The 23918-nt window shown below is 40.5% G+C and overlaps 1 protein-coding gene across 2 annotated transcripts in view; it reads right to left on the reverse strand.

The window, feature by feature from the left end:
• Positions 1 to 23918, reverse strand: part of SLC29A1 (solute carrier family 29 member 1 (Augustine blood group)) — a 524950-nt gene that overhangs the window by 13216 nt on the left and 487816 nt on the right. For both annotated transcript variants that reach the window (XM_053712749.1, XM_053712750.1), the window contains one exon: positions 14792 to 14877. In XM_053712749.1, the coding sequence (XP_053568724.1) occupies positions 14792 to 14877 (86 nt within the window). The remainder of the gene's footprint in view (positions 1 to 14791; positions 14878 to 23918) is intronic.

Here is a 23918-nt window from a genome sequence, read left to right on the forward strand (position 1 = left end):
AGTATACTGTCAGCCGGTCACCTGGTGTTGGTAAGTATACTGTCAGCCGGTCACCTGGTGTTGGTAAGTATACTATCAGCCGGTCACCTGGTGTTGGTAAGTATACTGTCAGCCTGTCACCTGGTGTTGGAAAGTATACTGTCAGCCTGTCACCTGGTGTTGGTAAGTATACTGTCAGCCTGTCACCTGGTGTTGGAAAGTATACTGTCAGCCGGTCACCTGGTGTTGGTAAGTATACTGTCAGCCTGTCACCTGGTGTTGGAAAGTATACTGTCAGCCGGTCACCTGTTGTTGTAAAGTATACTGTCAGCCTGTCACCTGGTGTTGGAAAGTATACTGTCAGCCTGTCACCTGGTGTTGGTAAGTATACTGTCAGCCTGTCACCTGGTGGTGGTAAGTATACTATCAGCCTGTCACCTGGTGTTGGTAAGTATACTATCAGCCGGTCACCTGGTGTTGGTAAGTATACTATCAGCCGGTCACCTGGTGTTAGTAAGTATACTATCAGCCGGTCACCTGGTGTTGGAAAGTATACTGTCATCCGGTCACCTGGTGTTGGAAAGTATACTGTCAGCCGGTCACCTGGTGTTAGTAAGTATACTATCAGCCTGTCACCTGGTGTTGGTAAGTATACTGTCAGCCTGTCACCTGGTGTTGGTAAGTATACTGTCAGCCTGTCACCTGGTGGTGGTAAGTATACTGTCAGCCTGTCACCTGGTGTTAGTAAGTATACTGTCAGCCTGTCACCTGGTGTTGGTAAGTATACTATGAGCCGGTCACCTGGTGTTAGTAAGTATACTATCAGCCGGTCACCTGGTGTTAGTAAGTATACTGTCAGCCTGTCACCTGGTGTTAGTAAGTATACTGTCAGCCGGTCACCTGGTGTTGGTAAGTATACTGTCAGCCGGTCACCTGGTGTTGGTAAGTATACTATCAGCCGGTCACCTGGTGTTGGTAAGTATACTGTCAGCCTGTCACCTGGTGTTGGAAAGTATACTGTCAGCCTGTCACCTGGTGTTGGTAAGTATACTGTCAGCCTGTCACCTGGTGTTGGAAAGTATACTGTCAGCCGGTCACCTGGTGTTGGTAAGTATACTGTCAGCCTGTCACCTGGTGTTGGAAAGTATACTGTCAGCCGGTCACCTGGTGTTGGAAAGTATACTGTCAGCCGGTCACCTGGTGTTGGTAAGTATACTGTCAGCCTGTCACCTGGTGGTGGTAAGTATACTGTCAGCCGGTCACCTGGTGTTAGTAAGTATACTATCAGCCTGTCACCTGGTGTTGGTAAGTATACTATCAGCCGGTCACCTGGTGTTGGTAAGTATACTATCAGCCGGTCACCTGGTGTTAGTAAGTATACTATCAGCCGGTCACCTGGTGTTGGAAAGTATACTGTCAGCCGGTCACCTGGTGTTAGTAAGTATACTATCAGCCTGTCACCTGGTGTTGGTAAGTATACTGTCAGCCTGTCACCTGGTGTTGGTAAGTATACTGTCAGCCTGTCACCTGGTGGTGGTAAGTATACTGTCAGCCTGTCACCTGGTGTTAGTAAGTATACTGTCAGCCGGTCACCTGGTGTTGGTAAGTATACTATGAGCCGGTCACCTGGTGTTAGTAAGTATACTATCAGCCGGTCACCTGGTGTTGGAAAGAAGACTGTCAGCCTGTCACCTTTGTTTTCTAGTTCGGGTCACAGATACATTGTTCCTTGTTTGTTGTCTAAGATGATTTCACCTAATATTAATCCAGTTTCAGGTCAGTACCAGGTAGTGGGCACCAGTAACATTAAACCTCAATATTGGTGCCGTGACCCAATTTAGTCCCACAGCTCTGAGCAGCACCTAATTAGCAGACATTAGTAAGATCCCAGGCTCAGGTGGTTCCTCCTCTATTTGTAGAAGTCTGAAGATCTTGACTGGTTAATTGTGCTAAAAGAAAATGATGGCACCATACACTATAAGCTGCAATCTGATGTTTGGTTGGTGGTAAAATAAGTCACCATCAGAGCAGTCAGCATCAAGACACATCCAAAATATTAATATCCAGTGATAAGCAACACCTCAGTGCTGTATAAAGATAAGTGACCTTGTCATGCACAGCCAGAAGCCAGGTAAGTCATGTGCAGTTTGTTAAAGGGTCATTCTGATGTAAATATAAAAAACTGATTCGTCAGTAATTTATATTACTGTGTATGCAAATGTGTTAAATATATAGCAATAGTGGTTGTCCTGGGCTACTGCAGATGAGAATACAGATGGTGAGCCAATCAGGAAAAGACATACATGTGTACATACCAGTCACTGGCCGTATCCTCCATAACAAAACAAGCATTATATTTTTACCCTATAACCCGGCACGTGCTTCAGTCTCACAACTACTGTACCCCCACTTGTGTGGCACAATGTGCTGTCATTAGTACAGGTTAAGTACAACCTATTCCATAAGTCAGGGTTACTATTTGTGTGGCACAGTGTGCTGTCATTAGTAAAGATTAAGTACAACCTATTCCATAAGTCAGGGTTACTACTTGTGTGGCACAATGTGCTGTCATTAGTACAGGTTAAGTACAACCTATTCCCTAAGTCAGGGTTACTACTTGTGTGGCACAATGTGCTGTCATTAGTAAAGGTTAAGTACAACCTATTCCATAAGTCAGGGTTACTACTTGTGTGGCACAATGTGCTGTCATTAGTAAAGGTTAAGTACAACCTATTCCATAAGTCAGGGTTACTACTTGTGTGGCACAGTGTGCTGTCATTAGTACAGATTAAGTACAACCTATTCCATAAGTTGGGGTTACTACTTGTGTGGCACAATGTACTGTCATTAGTACGGTTTAAGTACAACCTATTCCATAAGTCAGGGTTACTTCTTGTGTGGCACAATGTGCTGTCATTAGTACAGGTTAAGTACAACCTATTCCATAAGTCAGGGTTACTTCTTGTGTGGCACAATGTGCTGTCATTAGTACAGGTTAAGTACAACCTATTCCATAAGTCAGGGTTACTTCTTGTGTGGCACAATGTGCTGTCAATAGTACAGGTTAAGTACAGACTATTCCATAAGTCAGGGTTACTACTTGTGTGGCACAATGTGCTGTCATTAGTAAAGGTTAAGTACAACCTATTCCATAAGTCAGGGTTACTACTTGTGAAGCACAGTGTGCTGTCATTAGTACAGGTTAAGTACAACCTATTCCATAAGTCGGGGTTACTACTTGTGTGGCACAATATGCTGTCATTAGTAAAGGTTAAGTACAACCTATTCCATAAGTCAGGTTTACTACTTGTGTAGCACAGTGTGCTGTCATTAGTACAGGTTAAGTACAACCTATTTCATAAGTCAGGGTTAATACTTGTGTGTCACAATGTGCTGTCATTAGTACAGGTTAAGTACAACCTATTCCATAAGTCGTGGTTACTACTTGTGTGGCACAATGTGCTGTCATCAGTACAGGTTAAGTACAACCTATTCCATAAGTCGGGGTTACTACTTGTGTGGTACAATGTGCTGTCATCAGTACAGATTAAGTACAACCTATTCCATAAGTCGGGGTTACTACTTGTGTGCCACAATGTGCTGTCATTAGTACAGGTTAAGTACAGCCTATTCTATAAGTCAGGGTTACTACTTGTGTGGCACAATGTGCTGTCATTAGTACAGGTTAAGTACAACCTATTCCATAAGTCGGGGTTACTACTTGTGTGGCACAATATGCTGTCATTAGTACAGGTTAAGTGCAACCTATTCCATAAGTCAGGGTTACTACTTGTGTGGCACAATATGCTGTCATTAGTACAGGTTAAGTACAACCTATTCCATAAGTCGGGGTTACTACTTGTGTGGCACAATGTGCTGTCATTAGTACAGGTTAAGTACAACCTATTCCATAAGTCAGGGTTACTACTTGTGTGGCACAATATGCTGTCATTAGTACAGGTTAAGTACAGCCTATTCCATAAGTCGGGGTTACTACTTGTGTGGCACAATGTGCTGTCATTAGTACGGTTTAAGTACAACCTATTCCATAAGTCAGGGTTACTACTTGTGTGGCACAATGTGTTGTCATTAGTACAGGTTAAGTACAGCCTATTTCATAAGTCAGCGTTACTACTTGTGTGGCACAATGTGCTGTCATTAGTACAGGTTAAGTACAACCTATTCCATAAGTCAGGGTTACTACTTGTGTGGCACAATGTGCTGTCATTAGTACAGGTTAAGTACAACCTATTCCATAAGTCGGGGTTACTACTTGTGTGGAACAATGTGCTGTCATTAGTACGGTTTAAGTACAACCTATTCCATAAGTCAGGGTTACTACTTGTGTGGCACAATGTGCTGTCATTAGTACAGGTTAAGTACAGCCTATTCCATAAGTCTGGGTTACTACTTGTGTGGTACAATATGCTGTCATTAGTACAGGTTAAGTACAACCTATTTCATAAGTCAGGGTTACTACTTGTGTGGCACAATGTGCTGTCATTAGTACAGGTTAAGTACAACCTATTTCATAAGTCAGGGTTACTACTTGTGTGGCACAATGTGCTGTCATTAGTACGGTTTAAGTACAACCTATTCCATAAGTCAGGGTTACTACTTGTGTGGTACAATGTGCTGTCATTAGTACGGTTTAAGTACAACCTATTCCATAAGTCGGGGTTACTACTTGTGTGGCACAATGTGCTGTCATTAGTACAGGTTAAGTACAACCTATTCCATAAGTCAGGGTTACTACTTGTGTGGCACAATGTGCTGTCATTAGTACAGGTTAAGTACAACCTATTCCATAAGTCAGGGTTACTACTTGTGTGGTACAATGTGCTGTCATTAGTACGGTTTAAGTACAACCTATTCCATAAGTCGGGGTTACTACTTGTGTGGCACAATGTGCTGTCATTAGTACAGGTTAAGTACAACCTATTCCATAAGTCAGGGTTACTACTTGTGTGGCAAAATATGCTGTCATTAGTACAGGTTAAGTACAGCCTATTCCATAAGTCGGGGTAACTACTTGTGTGGCACAATGTGCTGTCATTAGTACAGGTTAAGTACAGCCTATTCTATAAGTCGGGGTAACTACTTGTGTAGCACAATGTGCTGTCATTAGTAAAGGTTAAGTACAACCTATTCCATAAGTCAGGGTTACTACTTGTGTGGCACAGTGTGCTGTCATTAGTACAGGTTAAGTACAACCTATTCCATAAGTTGGGGTTACTACTTGTGTGGCACAATGTGCTGTCATTAGTAAGGTTTAAGTACAACCTATTCCATAAGACAGTGTGCTGTCATTAGTACAGGTTAAGTACAGCCTATTCTAAAAGTCGGGGTAACTACTTGTGTGGCACAATGTGCTGTCATTAGTACAGGTTAAGTACAACCTATTTCATAAGTAGGGGGTTACTACTTGTGTGGCACAATGTGCTGTCATTAGTACAGGTTAAGTACAACCTATTCCATAAGTCGGGGTTACTACTTGTGTGGCACAATGTGCTGTCATTAGTACAGGTTAAGTACAGCCTATTCTATAAGTCGGGGTAACTACTTGTGTAGCACAATGTGCTGTCATTAGTAAAGGTTAAGTACAACCTATTCCATAAGTCAGGGTTACTACTTGTGTGGCACAGTGTGCTGTCATTAGTACAGGTTAAGTACAACCTATTCCATAAGTTGGGGTTACTACTTGTGTGGCACAATGTGCTGTCATTAGTATGGTTTAAGTACAACCTATTCCATAAGACAGTGTGCTGTCATTAGTACAGGTTAAGTACAGCCTATTCTAAAAGTCGGGGTAACTACTTGTGTGGCACAATGTGCCGTCATTAGTACAGGTTAAGTACAACCTATTTCATAAGTAGGGGGTTACTTCTTGTGTGGCACAATGTGCTGTCATTAGTACAGGTTAAGTACAACCTATTTCATAAGTAGGGGGTTACTACTTGTGTGGCACAATGTGCTGTCAATAGTACAGGTTAAGTACAGACTATTCCATAAGTCAGGGTTACTACTTGTGTGGCACAATGTGCTGTCATTAGTAAAGGTTAAGTACAACCTATTCCATAAGTCAGGGTTACTACTTGTGTAGCACAGTGTGCTGTCATTAGTACAGGTTAAGTACAACCTATTCCATAAGTCGGGGTTACTACTTGTGTGGCACAATATGCTGTCATTAGTAAAGGTTAAGTACAACCTATTCCATAAGTCAGGTTTACTACTTGTGTAGCACAGTGTGCTGTCATTAGTACAGGTTAAGTACAACCTATTCCATAAGTCGGGGTAACTACTTGTGTGGCACAATGTGCTGTCATTAGTACAGGTTAAGTACAACCTATTTCATAAGTCAGGGTTAATACTTGTGTGTCACAATGTGCTGTCATTAGTACAGGTTAAGTATAACCTATTCCATAAGTCGTGGTTACTACTTGTGTGGCACAATGTGCTGTCATCAGTACAGGTTAAGTACAACCTATTCCATAAGTCGGGGTTACTACTTGTGTTGTACAATGTGCTGTCATCAGTACAGATTAAGTACAACCTATTCCATAAGTCGGGGTTACTACTTGTGTGCCACAATGTGCTGTCATTTGTACAGGTTAAGTACAGCCTATTCTATAAGTCAGGGTTACTACTTGTGTGGCACAATGTGCTGTCATTAGTACAGGTTAAGTACAACCTATTCCATAAGTCGGGGTTACTACTTGTGTGGCACAATATGCTGTCATTAGTACAGGTTAAGTGCAACCTATTCCATAAGTCAGGGTTACTACTTGTGTGGCACAATATGCTGTCATTAGTACAGGTTAAGTACAACCTATTCCATAAGTCGGGGTTACTACTTGTGTGGCACAATGTGCTGTCATTAGTACAGGTTAAGTACAACCTATTCCATAAGTCAGGGTTACTACTTGTGTGGCACAATATGCTGTCATTAGTACAGGTTAAGTACAGCCTATTCCATAAGTCGGGGTTACTACTTGTGTGGCACAATGTGCTGTCATTAGTACGGTTTAAGTACAACCTATTCCATAAGTCAGGGTTACTACTTGTGTGGCACAATGTGCTGTCATTAGTACAGGGTAAGTACAGCCTATTTCATAAGTCAGGGTTACTACTTGTGTGGCACAATGTGCTGTCATTAGTACAGGGTAAGTACAGCCTATTCCATAAGTCAGGGTTACTACTTGTGTGGCACAATATGCTGTCATTAGTACAGGTTAAGTACAGCCTATTCCATAAGTCGGGGTTACTACTTGTGTGGCACAATGTGCTGTCATTAGTACGGTTTAAGTACAACCTATTCCATAAGTCAGGGTTACTACTTGTGTGGCACAATGTGCTGTCATTAGTACAGGGTAAGTACAGCCTATTTCATAAGTCAGCGTTACTACTTGTGTGGCACAGTGTGCTGTCATTAGTACAGGTTAAGTACAGCCTATTCCATAAGTCAGAGTTACTACTTGTGTGGCACAATGTGCTGTCATTAGTACAGGGTAAGTACAACCTATTCCATAAGTCAGTGTGCTGTCATTAGTACAGGTTAAGTACAGCCTATTCCATAAGTCAGGGTTACTACTTGTGTGGCACAATGTGCTGTCATTAGTATAGGGTAAGTACAGTCTATTCCATAAGACAGTGTGCTGTCATTAGTACAGGTTAAGTACAACCTATTCCATAAGTCAGGGTTACTACTTGTGTGGCACAATATGCTGTCATTAGTAAAGGTTAAGTACAACCTATTTCATAAGTCAGGGTTACTACTTGTGTGGCACAATGTGCTGTCATTAGTACAGGTTAAGTACAGACTATTCCATAAGTCAGGGTTACTACTTGTGTGGCACAATGTGCTGTCATTAGTACAGGTTAAGTACAGCCTATTCCATAAGTCTGGGTTACTACTTGTGTGGCACAATGTGCTGTCATCAGTACAGGTTAAGTACAACCTATTCTATAAGTCGGGGTAACTACTTGTGTGGCACAATGTGCTGTCATTAGTACAGGTTAAGTACAGCATATTCCATAAGTCGGGGTTACTACTTGTGTGGCACAATGTGCTGTCATTAATACAGGTTAAGTACAACCTATTCCATAAGTCGGGGTTACTACTTGTGTGGCACAATGTGCTGTCATTAGTGCAGGTTAAGTACAGCCTATTCCATAAGTCAGGGTTACTACTTGTGTGGCACAATGTGCTGTCAATAGTACAGGTTAAGTACAACCTATTCCATAAGTCAAGGTTACTACTTGTGTGGCACAATGTGCTGTCATTAGTACGGTTTAAGTACAACCTATTCCATAAGTCAGGGTTACTACTTGTGTGGCACAATGTGCTGTCATTAGTACGGTTTAAGTACAACCTATTCCATAAGTCAGGGTTACTACTTGTGTGGTACAATGTGCTGTCATTAGTACGGTTTAAGTACAACCTATTCCATAAGTCGGGGTTACTACTTGTGTGGCACAATGTGCTGTCATTAGTACAGGGTAAGTACAGCCTATTTCATAAGTCAGGGTTACTACTTGTGTGGCACAATGTGCTGTCATTAGTACAGGGTAAGTACAGCCTATTCCATAAGTCAGGGTTACTACTTGTGTGGCACAATGTGCTGTCATTAGTACGGTTTAAGTACAACCTATTCCATAAGTCAGGGTTACTACTTGTGTGGCACAATGTGCTGTCATTAGTACGGTTTAAGTACAACCTATTCCATAAGTCGGGGTTACTACTTGTGTGGCACAATGTGCTGTCATTAGTACAGGTTAAGTACAACCTATTCCATAAGTCAGGGTTACTACTTGTGTGGCAAAATATGCTGTCATTAGTACAGGTTAAGTACAGCCTATTCCATAAGTCGGGGTTACTACTTGTGTGGCACAATGTGCTGTCATTAGTACAGGTTAAGTACAGCCTATTCTATAAGTCGGGGTAACTACTTGTGTAGCACAATGTGCTGTCATTAGTAAAGGTTAAGTACAACCTATTCCATAAGTCAGGGTTACTACTTGTGTGGCACAGTGTGCTGTCATTAGTACAGGTTAAGTACAACCTATTCCATAAGTTGGGGTTACTACTTGTGTGGCACAATGTGCTGTCATTAGTATGGTTTAAGTACAACCTATTCCATAAGACAGTGTGCTGTCATTAGTACAGGTTAAGTACAGCCTATTCTATAAGTCGGGGTAACGACTTGTGTGGCACAATGTGCTGTCATTAGTACAGGTTAAGTACAACCTATTTCATAAGTAGGGGGTTACTACTTGTGTGGCACAATGTGCTGTCATTAGTACAGGTTAAGTACAACCTATTCCATAAGTAGGGGTTACTACTTGTGTGGCTCAATGTGCTGTCATCAGTACAGGTTAAGTACAACCTATTCCATAAGTCAGGGTTACTACTTGTGTGGTACAATGTGCTGTCATTAGTACGGTTTAAGTACAACCTATTTCATAAGTCAGGGTTACTACTTGTGTGGCACAATGTGCTGTCATTAGTACAGGGTAAGTACAGCCTATTTCATAAGTCAGCGTTACTACTTGTGTGGCACAGTGTGCTGTCATTAGTACAGGTTAAGTACAGCCTATTCAATAAGTCAGGGTTACTACTTGTGTGGCACAATGTGCTGTCATTAGTACAGGGTAAGTACAGCCTATTCCATAAGTCAGTGTGCTGTCATTAGTACAGGTTAAGTACAGCCTATTCCATAAGTCAGTGTTACTACTTGTGTGGCACAATGTGCTGCCATTAGTATAGGGTAAGTACAGTCTATTCCATAAGACAGTGTGCTGTCATTAGTACAGGTTAAGTACAACCTATTCCATAAGTCAGGGTTACTACTTGTGTGGCACAATATGCTGTCATTAGTAAAGGTTAAGTACAACCTATTTCATAAGTCAGGGTTACTACTTGTGTGGCACAATGTGCTGTCATTAGTACAGGTTAAGTACAGACTATTCCATAAGTCGGGGTTACTACTTGTGTGGCACAATGTGCTGTCATTAGTACAGGTTAAGTACAGCCTATTTCATAAGTCAGGGTTACTACTTGTGTGGCACAATGTGCTGTCATTAGTACAGGTTAAGTACAACCTATTCTATAAGTTGGGGTAACTACTTGTGTGGCACAATGTGCTGTCATTAGTACAGGTTAAGTACAGCATATTCCATAAGTCGGGGTTACTACTTGTGTGGCACAATGTGCTGTCATTAATACAGGTTAAGTACAACCTATTCCATAAGTCGGGGTTACTACTTGTGTGGCACAATGTGCTGTCATTAGTACAGGTTAAGTACAACCTATTCTATAAGTCGGGGTAACTACTTGTGTGGCACAATGTGCTGTCATTAGTACAGGTTAAGTACAACCTATTCTATAAGTCGGGGTAACTACTTGTGTGGCACATTCCAATGTGGTTAAGATACATAGATGATGTTCTTTTTATCTGGGAAGGGTCATATGAACAACTTGAAACCTTTATGAAGAGAATTAATGAGAATGATCTCAACATCAAACTAACTTTTGAGGCTAACCAACAGGAGATATGCTTTTTGGATTTAAAAATATTCAAAAATAATGAAGGATTCATCAATACCACGATGTTTAGAAAAGAAACATCAACTAATACTCTTCTACATCATTCCAGTGCTCACTCTCCAAGTATCCTGAAAGCAATACCATACGGGGAATTTCTGAGACTCCGTCGGAATTGCACTACCAACGAGATTTACATACATGAAAGTGTAGCTCTAGCACAAAGATTAATTGCACGTGGATACAGTAAGAAATCCATAAAAAGAGCCAAGTATAAAGCACTTAGGAAAAGTAGAGACGACTTACTAATTCCAAAAAGCAAATCACTTCAAGAGTCATGTCCCAGACTCATTACAACATACAATCCCCAGATGCCGCATGTTATCAAAATTATTAATGACCATTGGAACATACTCCAAAACGATGAAACTCTCAAGCCATTAATAGGCAACAGAGTCTCATTAGGATACAAAAGACCAAACAATCTGAGAGACAAACTGGTATCCAGTCATTTTGTAAGAACTGCCAAGAAAAAAGAGACAAACCCAGGTATGTACCCATGTGGTACCTGTTCAGCCTGCAAATATGTTCTGAAAACCAAAACAATAACTAAAAAAACAGGACAAGTATATAACCTCCAAGCACATTTCTCATGTACCACCATAGGAGTAATATATGTACTCTATTGCTCCTGCCAAATGGCATACGTTGGCATGACGACAAGGGAGATAAAAACACGTATCTTGGAACATGTTTATAACATTAAATATGCCCAAAGAGATATAGATAAAGGCAAAAAAATCACCTCTGTGGCCAAGCATTTCTTATCACACCACAATGGATCACCCAGAGATCTAAAATACACTGTAATTCAAAAAGCATCTCTGGGCATAAGAGGTGGCAACATTGAAAAGGCTCTATTAAAAATGGAGTGTAAATGGATATATCTTCTAAATGCGGTTAAACCCTTTGGCATGAATGACTTTAACAACTTCTTTGTATATATCTAACTTCTAAATCTAATAATACATAGTACAATCACTATCTACAACAGTGATTCCAGTATTATATATTCACCTAATTTGGGGAGAAAATACACATTTAGGTTATCTTTGGAACAACCCATATAGGATGTCAATTGCTAAACATCCTGATTGGTATAACAACCATTACATATGTATAATGCAGAGGATATTATTTAAATAATGTAAGATTAGGGACTTAGTCCCAAAGAAATAATTAAGCACTCCCAATGTATTCAAATATCTAGCTAAATAATATACTAATCCAAACAGTACATAGAAAAATTATTAGCATGAGTTCCAGTCTTTTTCTTTTATATGGCACTTATAATTTGCCACTTTTTAAACTGAACATTATTATAATTTTTCTTTCACATCACTTGTTCAATAGGGGATACAATATTGGCCCCAATTCATAGTTTAATAAGAATAAGATTCACCATTTATGTTTTCACCCACACACTACTTATTAATTATGCTCCTTATCACACTCCCCCTTTTTTACCCAATATATGCATCACTTCCCACTCCTACTATTGGCTATTATTAGCTTAATATATTATCTTCATTTTTTACTTATTATTTCCATTTACTAAAAAGATTGATATCCTCAGTTCTCTGAGGTCACCGTGTACCTCTTTTTCCCACAGTATAGATTGTCATTATATTTATATAATTCACATCAGGAATATACTATAATTGAGCATATACTATATTCTTCCCCCCATCACTTTTATGTGTCTATTCATTTCCATCCCCCACACATCATATTTCCCGTGTTCAATCTAATCACCATGTGTCACACAGCACAAATGCTATTTCTCAACGATAACCCATACCTGGGATTCTCAATAAAAATCTAGAGCCAAGATAAAATTCTATCAATTTTTATTGACTGGCCTGAACGTTTTTCATGTATATGGAGACTGAAATAAAAGTGTCTAAACTGAAGGTAAATCCGCAGGACACGTTCCATCTTACTGATAGCACATCAGTCTAAAATCACATATACATCGGTAGATATAAATAAAGGCAATACAATACAGTGTGAAACTCAGCACACAATTATATGCTGTCAATGCATTTACTGAACGGGTTCATAGTCACCTCTAAAGATTCCCAATAGTGTAACATACACAGGGAATATTATATTAAATTATCTTACAATGAATAATTACTATTCTCAACTATATTCTGAAATCTTTTCTAATAGTATGCAAAACAATGTATCACATTTGATTCAGTGTAATACTGGCAAACAGAAATACTGACATGTCTATATACTATGAAATTCTAGCATCCTTTCACTTGCTGTCATTTTATATAGTTATCCGTCACATTACCATTTAAAAACAAGTCATATTCCTCAATACGTTCGCTTACAAATTATATATTTCACACAGTCATTTCTAGGATTAAGATCCCAATTATGCCATTGCGGTACGATACATTAATTTTCCACTAAGCATTTTTAAGTTATGACACTAAGTAACTCTTAACACTCAATGCTTTGTTTACAATCCGCAGTGATCATCCAATCGCTACTATCTAACATACACACCCCTGCTTACTGAATAGTGATTGGTCAAATAGTACCAGCACACACGCCCCCCTATTCACACTCCCTCCTCACGCAACGTAATACCGGATGCCACTGTCTATTCTCACAACAGACAGAACGAGCACCCAATCAGATTTATTTAAAATCGAGAGGGACAACGAATCAGGGGCAAGAGGTGGGACAACTACCCACATAAATAACGCTGAGTAGCATCGGCCCGCACCCCCTCTGAGGAAGCGTTCTGTGAAACGCGCGTCAGGGGTCCAGCAGGAGAAGCTAGTTCTCTCCTGTCTGTCGCTTTTAATTTGCTTACCGAGTTAATAACAAAATCTTTATCTACCTATATATTGCTGAATCCTGGTGCCTACTATTTACCATAAAAATATAACTATTTAAAAGTAAAATAGCCCTCGGATTGTAAGGGCTTAGCTTATTATTTTTTATTACAAAACTGTGGGCATCAGGCTAAATACATATAGCACTACTTATCATATCCATCCTACTTAACTGGGTTTAAGTGTTTTTAACCCTTTCAGGCTACTTCTGTGTGAATGTTTGTTCCTAGTTGCTATAATAAAATATTAAAGTATGAATGTAATGGAACATTTTAAACAAATAGAGTAATTCTACATTTATGTGATCATCCGGAGTTAAGCAAATATCTTTTTGTGTGGTATTCTTTTCTAAATAATTCTAAGTGTATCTCTTTGTACAATTAGTATTCCTAGTTGTTTACTTGTGTGGCACAATGTGCTGTCATTAGTACAGGTTAAGTACAACCTATTCCATAAGTCAGGGTTACTACTTGTGTGGCACAATGTGCTGTCATTAGTACAGGTTAAGTACAACCTATTCCATAAGTCAGGGTTACTACTTGTGTGGCACAATGTGCTGTCATTAGTACAGGTTAAGTACAACCTATTCCATAAGTCGGGGTAACTACTTGTGTGGCACAATGTGCTGTCATTAGTACAGGTTAAGTACAACCTATTCCATAAGTCAGGGTTACTACTTTTGTGGCACAATGTGCTGTCATTAGTACAGGTTAAGTACAACCTATTCCATAAGTCGGGGTAACTACTTGTGTGGCACAATGTGCTGTCATTAGTACAGGTTAAGTACAACCTATTCCATAAGTCAGGGTTACTACTTTTGTGGCACAATGTGCTGTCATTAGTACAGGTTAAGTACAACCTATTCTATAAGTCGGGGTAACTACTTGTGTGGCACAATGTGCTGTCATTAGTACAGGTTAAGTACAACCTATTCCATAAGTCAGGGTTACTACTTGTGTGGCACAATGTGCTGTCATTAGTACAGGTTAAGTACAACCTATTCCATAAGTCAGGGTTACTACTTGTGTGGCACAATGTGCTGTCATTAGTACAGGTTAAGTACAACCTATTCCATAAGTCAGGGTTACTACTTGTGTGGCACAATGTGCTGTCATTAGTACAGGTTAAGTACAACCTATTCCATAAGTCGGGGTAACTACTTGTGTGGCACAATGTGCTGTCATTAGTACAGGTTAAGTACAACCTATTCTATAAGTCGGGGTTACTACTTGTGTGGCACAATGTGCTGTCATTAGTACAGGTTAAGTACAATCTATTCCATAAGTCAGGGTTAATACTACACTCGGATATGTAGAGGAATTGACCTCTCTTTTCATTGTGAAATACTCACCCACATAAAGAGGGCTGTGATGCTCCGTCCTGCCCAATCAAAGATGTTAAACAGCAAAAAGCAGGAGACAGGGATGAAGTACGTGGCTGCAGAAGAAATGCACAGTGCTGTACCGTTACACAATTTATGCAAAATAAGAGTTTGTTTCTCTCATATTCATTTAAAAATGATCTTTTTGTGTCTCTGAATTTTAATCATATTTTGTATCCAAAGAAATGTTTTCAATTAATAAATGTATGTGAATTAAAATGACGCACTTTGTAGCCACTACACAATATCATTTCTCCTAAAATCGTTAGTGACCAAATACAGAGATTTATAGGCATTTTATTTTTGTTGTTGGGGCAAACTGGTTTAGTGATATGTAAAACATCAGATTTAGACAGAATAAACCGCTTATTTGTAAGAGCCACAAGTGACAATATTTAAATAACCCTGAAACGTTGACACCTTAAAGGGACAGTCTAGTCCAAAATAAACTTTCATGATTCAGATAGGGCATGTAATTTTGCAGAGGCTTAGATACAAGATAATCACAGAGGTTAAAAGTATATTAATATAACTGTGTTGGCTATGCAAAACTGGGGAATGGGTAATATAGGGATTATCTATCTTTTAAAACAATAAAAATTCTGGTGTAGACTGTCCCTTTAACATTTCCTTAAAGGGATAGTAAACAGTAAATACACGCTAGGCATAATGATGTATTTAAAGCGAAGATTAGCATAATATGTAACTGCATTTTGACAATTATATTTGATGTTTAAATATTAAAAATATAAGCTGAAAAAGGAGCTGCAAATCTCAATCAGCTAGATTACAAGTTATGCGCGCTATAGGGAAATTAACGAACGTAACAAAAGTTGTGTTATTTAACCCTCTATAGCGCAGCCATTACAAGTTTTCAAACAGCCGGCTTCTGCGTGCGATATGGTTGCGTTGAGCTTTATACCGCACACAATCCAAGCACTGTTTTGACGTGCTCGTGCACGCTTTTCCCCATAGACATCAATGGGGAGAGCGGGTCAGAAAAAAGCCTAACACCTGCGATCGTGGAAAGAAAAGCTCTGTAACGCAGCCCCATGGATGGTTATGGGGGGAAAAAAAAAGATACGTTTAAACCTAACACCCTAAGATAAACCCCATGTCTAAACACCCCTAATCTGCTGCCCCCGACATCGCCGACACCTACTTAGTGTTATTAACCCCTAATCTGCCGCTCCCAATATCGCCACCACCTAAATAAAGCTATTAACCCCTAATCTGCTGCTCCAGATATCGCCGCCACTATACTAAAGTTATTAACCCCTATTCCCCTGCACCCCAACATCGCCCACACTATAATAAAGATATTAACCCCTAAACTGCCAGCCCCCACATCGCAACAACCTAAATTAAACTATTAACCCCTGAACCTAACCCTATTGTAACCCTAACCCTAACACCCCCTAACTTTAACATAATTAAAATAGAGCTAAATTAAAATTACAGTTATTAACTAAATAATACCTATTTAAAACTAAATACATACATACCTGTGAAATAAAACCTAAGCTAGCTACAATATAACTAATAGTTATATTGTAGCTATCTTAGGTTTTATTTTTATTTCACAGGTAAGTTTGTATTTATTTTAACTAGGTAGACTAGTTAGTAAATAGTTATTAACTATTTACTAACTACCTAGTTAAAATAAATACAAACTTACCTGTGAAATAAAACCTAAGCTGCCTTACACTAAAACCTAACATTACAAAAAATAACAAACAAAATTATCTAAAACAATAAAAATTATTCCTATTCTAATACCCTTTAAAAAAAAAAAAAAAAAACCCCCCAAAATAAAGAAGCCTAATCTAGAATAAACTACCAAGGGCCTTTTGTAGGGCATTGCCCCAAAGTTAACAGCTCTTTTGCTACAAAAGAAAACAAACACCCCTAACAGTATACAAACCCCCACCCCCCAAACCCACAAAATAAAAATAAAGTAAAACCTAATCTACCCATTGCCCTGAAAAGGGCATTTGTATGGGCATTGCCCTTAAAAGGGCATTTAGCTCTTTTCCCTGCCCTTAAAAGGGCATTCAGCTCTTTTATGAAAGTCCTAATCTAACAATAAAAACCCACCCCAAAACGAAAAAAATACATTACACAAAATAACAAACAAATGATCAAAAATAATAAAAATTATTCCTATTCTAATACCCATTAAAAAAAACAAAAAACCCTAATCTAGAATAAACTACGAATAGCCCTTAAAAGGTCCTTTTGTAGGGCATTGCCCTAAGTTAAACAGCTCTTTTACCTGAAAAAATAAATAAATACAAAGACCCACTAACATTATAAACTCCCCCCCCAAACCCACAAAATAATAAAACTATCTAAAAAACCTAAGCTACCCATTGCCCTGAAAAGGGCATTTGTATGGGCATTAAGCTCTTTTACTGCCCAGACCCTAAAATAAAAAATAAAACCCATCCAATAAACCTTAAAAAACCCACTAACCCCGAAGATCCACTTATAGTTTTTGAAGTCCCGCTTGATCGATATTCATCCAGGCGGCAAAGTTTTCATCCAGGCGGCGAGAAGTCTTCATCCAGGCGGCATCTTCTATCTTCATCGTGGCAGCGTGGAGCGGGTCTATCCTGAAGACATCCAGCGCGGAGCATCCTCTTCATATGGTCACTTCCGTATACTAAATTTTCAATGCAAGGTACGTGATTCAAAATGGCATCCCTTGCATTCCTATTGGCTGATTTGATTTTGCAAATTCAAATCAGCCAATCGGATGAGAGCTACTGAAATCTTATTGGCTGTTCAAAACAGCCAATAGGATGAGAGCTTCTGAAATACTATTGGCTGTTCAATGTTCATAGGGCTGGCAGGTTCACTGTTCATAGGGCTGGCAGGTATTCACTATTTAGCAGCCTGTCCAGTAAAATCTTCACAATAATACCAGACACTCACAGATAAGGGGTAAAACTATATATATGTATGCTACTGGCAGCCAAGTGATACAATTATATATATGTATGTTACTGGCAGCCAGAGGTAAAAAAAAAATATATATATATATATGTATGCTACTGGCGGCCAAGTGATACAATTATATATATGTATGTTACTGGAAACTAGAGGGAACATGTACTGGCAGCAAAGTGATAAAATTATATATATATATATATATATTACTGGCACTGGCAGCCAGAGGTAAAATTATATATATGTATGCTACTGACAGCCAGTGGTAAAGTTTTATATATATATATATATATTTTAGGGCTGCACGATTAATCGCATATGCGATTTAAAACCGCGATTAATCGCCGCAATTTAAAAACCGCAAGAGTACGCGATTTAAAAAATAAATAAAAATTCTCTGTTGGTCATGAAAACGGAGGCAGAGAGGGAGGATGAGAGGCGGACCAGTGTGCGTCCGTGGGCGGACCTGAGAATGCCTGCAAAACGGCCAATATTGCAGAGATTGCAGAGTGTGTGGGAGAAACAGGCCTTCATCTGGGAGTGGTGTGGCGGTGGTCAAGCGGTGGTGTGGCGGTGGGACATGTGCGCAAAGTTGTGAGCAATAAAGTGAGTAGTGTACAAAAACTTTAAAGTGACTTTTTTTTAAATTAACTTCTGTGATGCATAGCATGAATAGCAAATGCAGCAGTGTGTGCATTGTGATACCTTTACTGCACTTATACGCACATCATACTGCTGTAAAGTCAGCACTTTTCAGGTTTCTCCATGCTTACACTGTTTCATATGTCAATCACAGCTAGACTGACTGCCCAAGAGAACATGACAATGTTGTGTCAGAAGACCTAAGAACTGGCTAGTGTCTACTATGTAACCACAGCACAGGCAGCTACTTTTATTTGAACTATTTTGTGGTTTGTATTTTTATGCTCCCAGAGTGTATTGGACATTGAGAAACATGTAAATTAAGATTCTGTAGTGTTAAATTATTTTTTTATTGAAAAATTAAGGTGTTAGTCATTTATAAGAAAATCACGATTAAAATCGCAACGATCCACATAATATAAGCCCGCAAATTTATAACCCATGAGTGGAAAAACTGAAGGGTGAAGCGGCAATAAACGGAAGGCAGATTCAATGTCCAATTTCGCCAATAGAGCCCCTGGTCCCGCCCTTCTAACCAGCTCTATTGCACTATCAAAAGATTGGTAGTGCACTGAACTGAGTTGTGAGTCGATAGTATCATTTACCGAGCTACCTTTTGGGTATGAGAGGTGCTGTATAAGGCGACATTTTCCAGTGTCCTTTTTGGGTACTACCCCTAGGGGTGAAATAACCAAATTGCTTAACGGGGGTGATGAAAATGGTCCGTCCATCCAGCCTAAGGTAAATTCCTTGTTTATTTTTTCCTTTACTGCTTCTGGGTGTTGGTATGCTGAAATTAGGTTTTAGTGAATTTTTTGCGCCCCTTATATTTTGAACTATGGGAATTTTAAACTCGTAAGTAAACCCGACCCATAACGTTCTGGCTGTTACCTGGTCTGGGTAGGCCAGCAACCATGGTTCAATTGCGCAAACCTTCACCAGGGTTTCCGTCTTTTTGTCCCAGTATAGCATTATTGGGCTTATTACCCATGGTACTGTCCTTTCTTTTTGCGCAATCATTTCCTGGGTGGGAGCCTGAGCAGAATCTACATGCATGTCTAAAGGAGCAGGCGCTACCCCTGTCACACTTTTTTTCCTGAAATGCCCAACATGTACCACCCCTTTTTCTTACTCTACTGGGCCGAAATAACTGAGAATTTAGGTTTGTGGGGGAAGAGGTGGATGCCCCATGCGGGTCCATATGCTGCCAGAGTTGAATGTCAGTGGAGTCGAATGTTAGTGTGGGATTAACCGCCATTTTCCTCCTAAACTCTGCATCATATTCCCTCCATGTCCTTTAACTATGGTTATGCTGGATCCAATGTATTGTGTCAGTGTATTTTAAGATTGTCAAACTTTGTGAAGGGTATTTTTCAATGTAACAAGAGGAGAAGACCCTAAAACACTGTAGCCATTCGTCAGAAGTGTCAGTGCGTTTAAATCTTTTGGGTCCAGTCCCATCTGCACGTTTCTCCCTTTGTCTATAAGCCTCAACTGATAAGTCGAATATGTTAATGTACTTTCCCTGATGTATTCTCTTTACTATTTTCTGACGCAAGTGTGCATGTAAAGAATATATTTTTCATGGGTTGGTGTCCCCATACAGTGCCGCCCTTCTTTCCGAAATAGCCCTAGCTGGGGGAGAATCCGCAATAGCTTCTGCAGAGGTAGCAGTATGGGAAGGAGGGATCTTTACAGAACTCTCCTGCTTCTTGCACCCACCCGTGCCCCCTCTTAATATCTTTTTTATCATCCTAAACATTCGCTTCGGCCCTTTCCCCTGGAGACCCAAGGAAGTGTCACTGTCTGAGTCTGTATCAGTGGGGGAAGAGTCAGAGGAGTCATGTCTATTGTGAGTAAAAACATTAGCCTCACCATGGTTCACAGGTTGTTGGTTCTGTCCTGCCATGCTTGTGTCCGATCGTGGTGCCTGCTGGGGTATTGCCACGGTGCTGGTTGCCCCCGTCTGGTCCTTGGATGTGCCTGGGGCAACCTCATCGTCTGTTCGACTCATGGGTAATTATCTAAACTGTCCTAAAGTGGTCCTATTTGACTGACTTGTAATGTATTTTTATTCCTTCCTTGCACAAATTCAAGGGGCTTTTTTGACCTGGGAATTCTATAGCCTGCTCGCATACCCCTTCCTCTAACATTATATGCTAATTTCGTATTAACAGCTCTTTTTTGCATACGACTCCTTTGCAAACCTTGACTTTGATTTCTACCCCTTGCTGCTCGCTTGCGCTGACCGCTTGCGCCATAAGCCCCTAAGTCCCTGTTTACCAACGGTCCCTCCATGCCCAAGGATGTTGTGGTGCTCACCTGTAAGTTGTTGAGCGCCCGCGATGTGTGTGCGACTTTATCTGGCCTATTGTCGCTGAACCGGAAGTGGCCCCACCCACTTCCGGTGAAGTAACCGAAGGATCCTTGACACCGGAAGTAGGCATCAACTCACGCCGCTGCTGTAAGTGCGCACCGCTAGGCCTCAGGGAGGAAATGGGGTCCAACATACCCGATGATAGTGCAGGCCTGGGTGTTAAAGGCTGCGGTTGCACCGGAGGGGGAAAATTATCAGGCGGTGTGGCGGTTTGATGTGTGATAGGTCCGGAAGGCCCCCCTGATAGAAATTGGCATTGCTGTGCTGCCACCATGATGTCCGGTAATATTGGGGGCAAATTAGGTAATGACAGTGTATGTAGTGGAGCTGCCTGCACGTCTGGGCCCACTTGAAACTGCTGAATAGGAGTAGTGGGAGGACGCATGTTGCACACCCTGTGGAATTGCCACAGAAACAGCCATTGCTGTCACAATGGATGATAGAAAAGTGGACACTGCTGTTACTGCAGAAGGCGGTACAGCGCTAAATAGTGAAGCCACTTGACTAGGTTGTACAATTTGCTGTGGCTAGTCATTTGAACCGGTAGCCTGCTCAATCTCCATTGGTTGAGACAATTAAGAATCCTGCACTATCCCTACATCAACCGTGCTCTGCTCTTCAATAGCAGTCACTACGTTTGTATATTGAATGGGGGGTATAATGTCTATATCCTCCATATTGTCTGCTTGTACACTTATCTTTTTGTTTGTTTTTGCAGCTCCTGATGTTCCCTGACCGTCCTGATAACGCCTGGGTGGAAGAGTGGAACGTCTGGAAGGATGCATAGCAGCACTGCACAATATGTGAAAACCGTCTCAGCTTGGATCCGATGGAGAAGAGGAAGTTGCTTGGAAGGAATCAGCTTTTAACTGGTAAGGAGGGGCCTTCCCTATTATGCAACAAAGTTGCTTCCACAACACCAACCCTCTTTCTCCTATCCCATTCTCCTACAGCCTTAACCCTTAGCCCGCTCCAGGCAGGGCCGCCATCAGGGGGTGACTCCTGTCAGGGGCCCAATGGGCCAGGGGGGGTCCCATGAGGCAAGAACTAAAAAAAAATTATTTTTTTTAAATTTAGGCAGCCACCAGTGGGTACTACAGCAGAGTACTAATTGAGCATGGGGAATGTTATTACAAGGAGTAAAGCATTAGCATTTGAGAGGATTTAAGAGTGTGCACTAAACCACTATGCACAGCGTGAGACAGATTTGGCACTTTGTTTGTACAGTGTGTACCTGAGTCAGACAGCAGATCACTTACATTTGCAGAGGAGGTAGGACTTACTTAGCAAATGTTTTTTATTTCTTTGTGCAATTTAGGATTGTAACTTCAGTGTGGTAGTAGTTGTATGTGGGGCCAAGGGTTCATAAAAACAAATTTGTTTTTAGCAGCAGTGTATTTATGATTATTTGACAATGCTGTAGAAATTCTATATTTAAAACCATGCAGAAATGTTTCCTCCTCAATACACAAATGGTAGGTGCCCTTTTGGCAGATATGCATTAATATATATATATATATATATATATATATATTGTTACGGTTACCCTTAGTCTCGCTGAGAGATGGACCGCTTAGTAGCCTGGATTCCTATTGCTGAAGAGGGGAGAAGCTGCTTTCCATAGTATTCTATATGAGTCTCGCAAATGTAGAATAATCCCCCTTAGCTGTAGTACAGCTAGGATACCCTTCTGCCCACAAAAACGAGTCAACGCTGCGATTGAGGGACAACCAAGAACTGAGGACTGGGATGCCCAGCCTGCTTTTTATTTAGGTTACATGCACACAGGGCACTCCCAGGGGGGGAAGCATAAAATCCCCCATCACACATTTAGGCAACGCCCTTGTGACAGGCCACCACAGATAACAAGTACACACAAGAAAACAATTGAGTCCTTCTTATCACCTAGCAGTGAATGCTTATCACATAAACTTAATTACAGTACACAATATGCTAGGAAACCTGCCTCAGAAAATAGTTTTCTCAAAACTGAACAGAGTTAACCCTTTATGAAATGATACTTGTTACAGTTTTCTTGGAGCCCTTCTTAGGCGCTGGCTTGGCTGGTTCAGGCATTGCTGCTGGGAAATAAGTTCTTCACAACAAAATAACTAATGCTTCTGTAACATATATATATATATATATATATATATAGAGTGGCAATGCTTTTGTTTCCGACAGGCAATATATCAGTGAAGGTATTGCCAATTCAAAAGGACTCTGTGCTATGCATCAGGAGAAAAACAAAAGTTCAATGTCCTCAAAAATGTATAAAACCTTATAGGTGATAAAAGTTAAGCTCCCAAAATAGCATCCACCAACTATAAGAACAACGGTCTCAAAGTATCCCCAAACAAGGCAATCTCATGTAAGTATCGGCATACCCCTTTAGAACAGCAGAAAAAGTCTATGATCTCTGTAGCACTGTTGCAAACAGGAGCCAACTCACTGGTTCACGGGCGTTCTATTAGAAGCTGAGGCACAAACTGCTGTCTGGGCGTCCGTGTATCATAGTCACTTGTGCGAGGTGCCTGTACCGTTGCACGCCAGGGGAACCACTTGCTCTACTTCCTGGATAGCACCAATTGCACTACTCGACATCCGGTGTAACCGCTCCAGAAACTCCGCCGGGAGCACTGAATACACAAAAAGGTAGGTGTGTCCACTTCGACCAATCAGATGCTTCTTTCTCCTCTTCGGGTATGCCGGCCAGGGGGAAGTGTGTCCATCTACTTCAGTGGATGCATAGGGAGCCAGTCTTTATCCTCACTCATTAAGAAACAGCCTGGGAGCTTTTAAATATAGAGCCTAAACGATTCCTGGTCAATAGATACGTTATCACAAACAGAAGGTATCGTAGGCTCAAAGTAGTAAAAACAGTTCTTTTATTGATCCCACATAGGGTTTAAAATAACCATGGAGGTTATAGCAAGGGTGTATACAGCACAAACAAGCATTGAAATGCTAACATGTTTCGGCCCCTATGTGGGATCAATAAAAGAACTGTTTTTATTACTTTGAGCCTACGATACCTTCTGTTTGTGATAACGTATATATATATATATATATATATATATATATAAATTACATTCCAGTTTACTGCCCCTTTATGCAAGGACTTTCCAG

The sequence above is a fragment of the Bombina bombina genome, chromosome 4 (assembly GCF_027579735.1).
Source record: "Bombina bombina isolate aBomBom1 chromosome 4, aBomBom1.pri, whole genome shotgun sequence".
Taxonomy (NCBI): domain Eukaryota; kingdom Metazoa; phylum Chordata; class Amphibia; order Anura; family Bombinatoridae; genus Bombina; species Bombina bombina.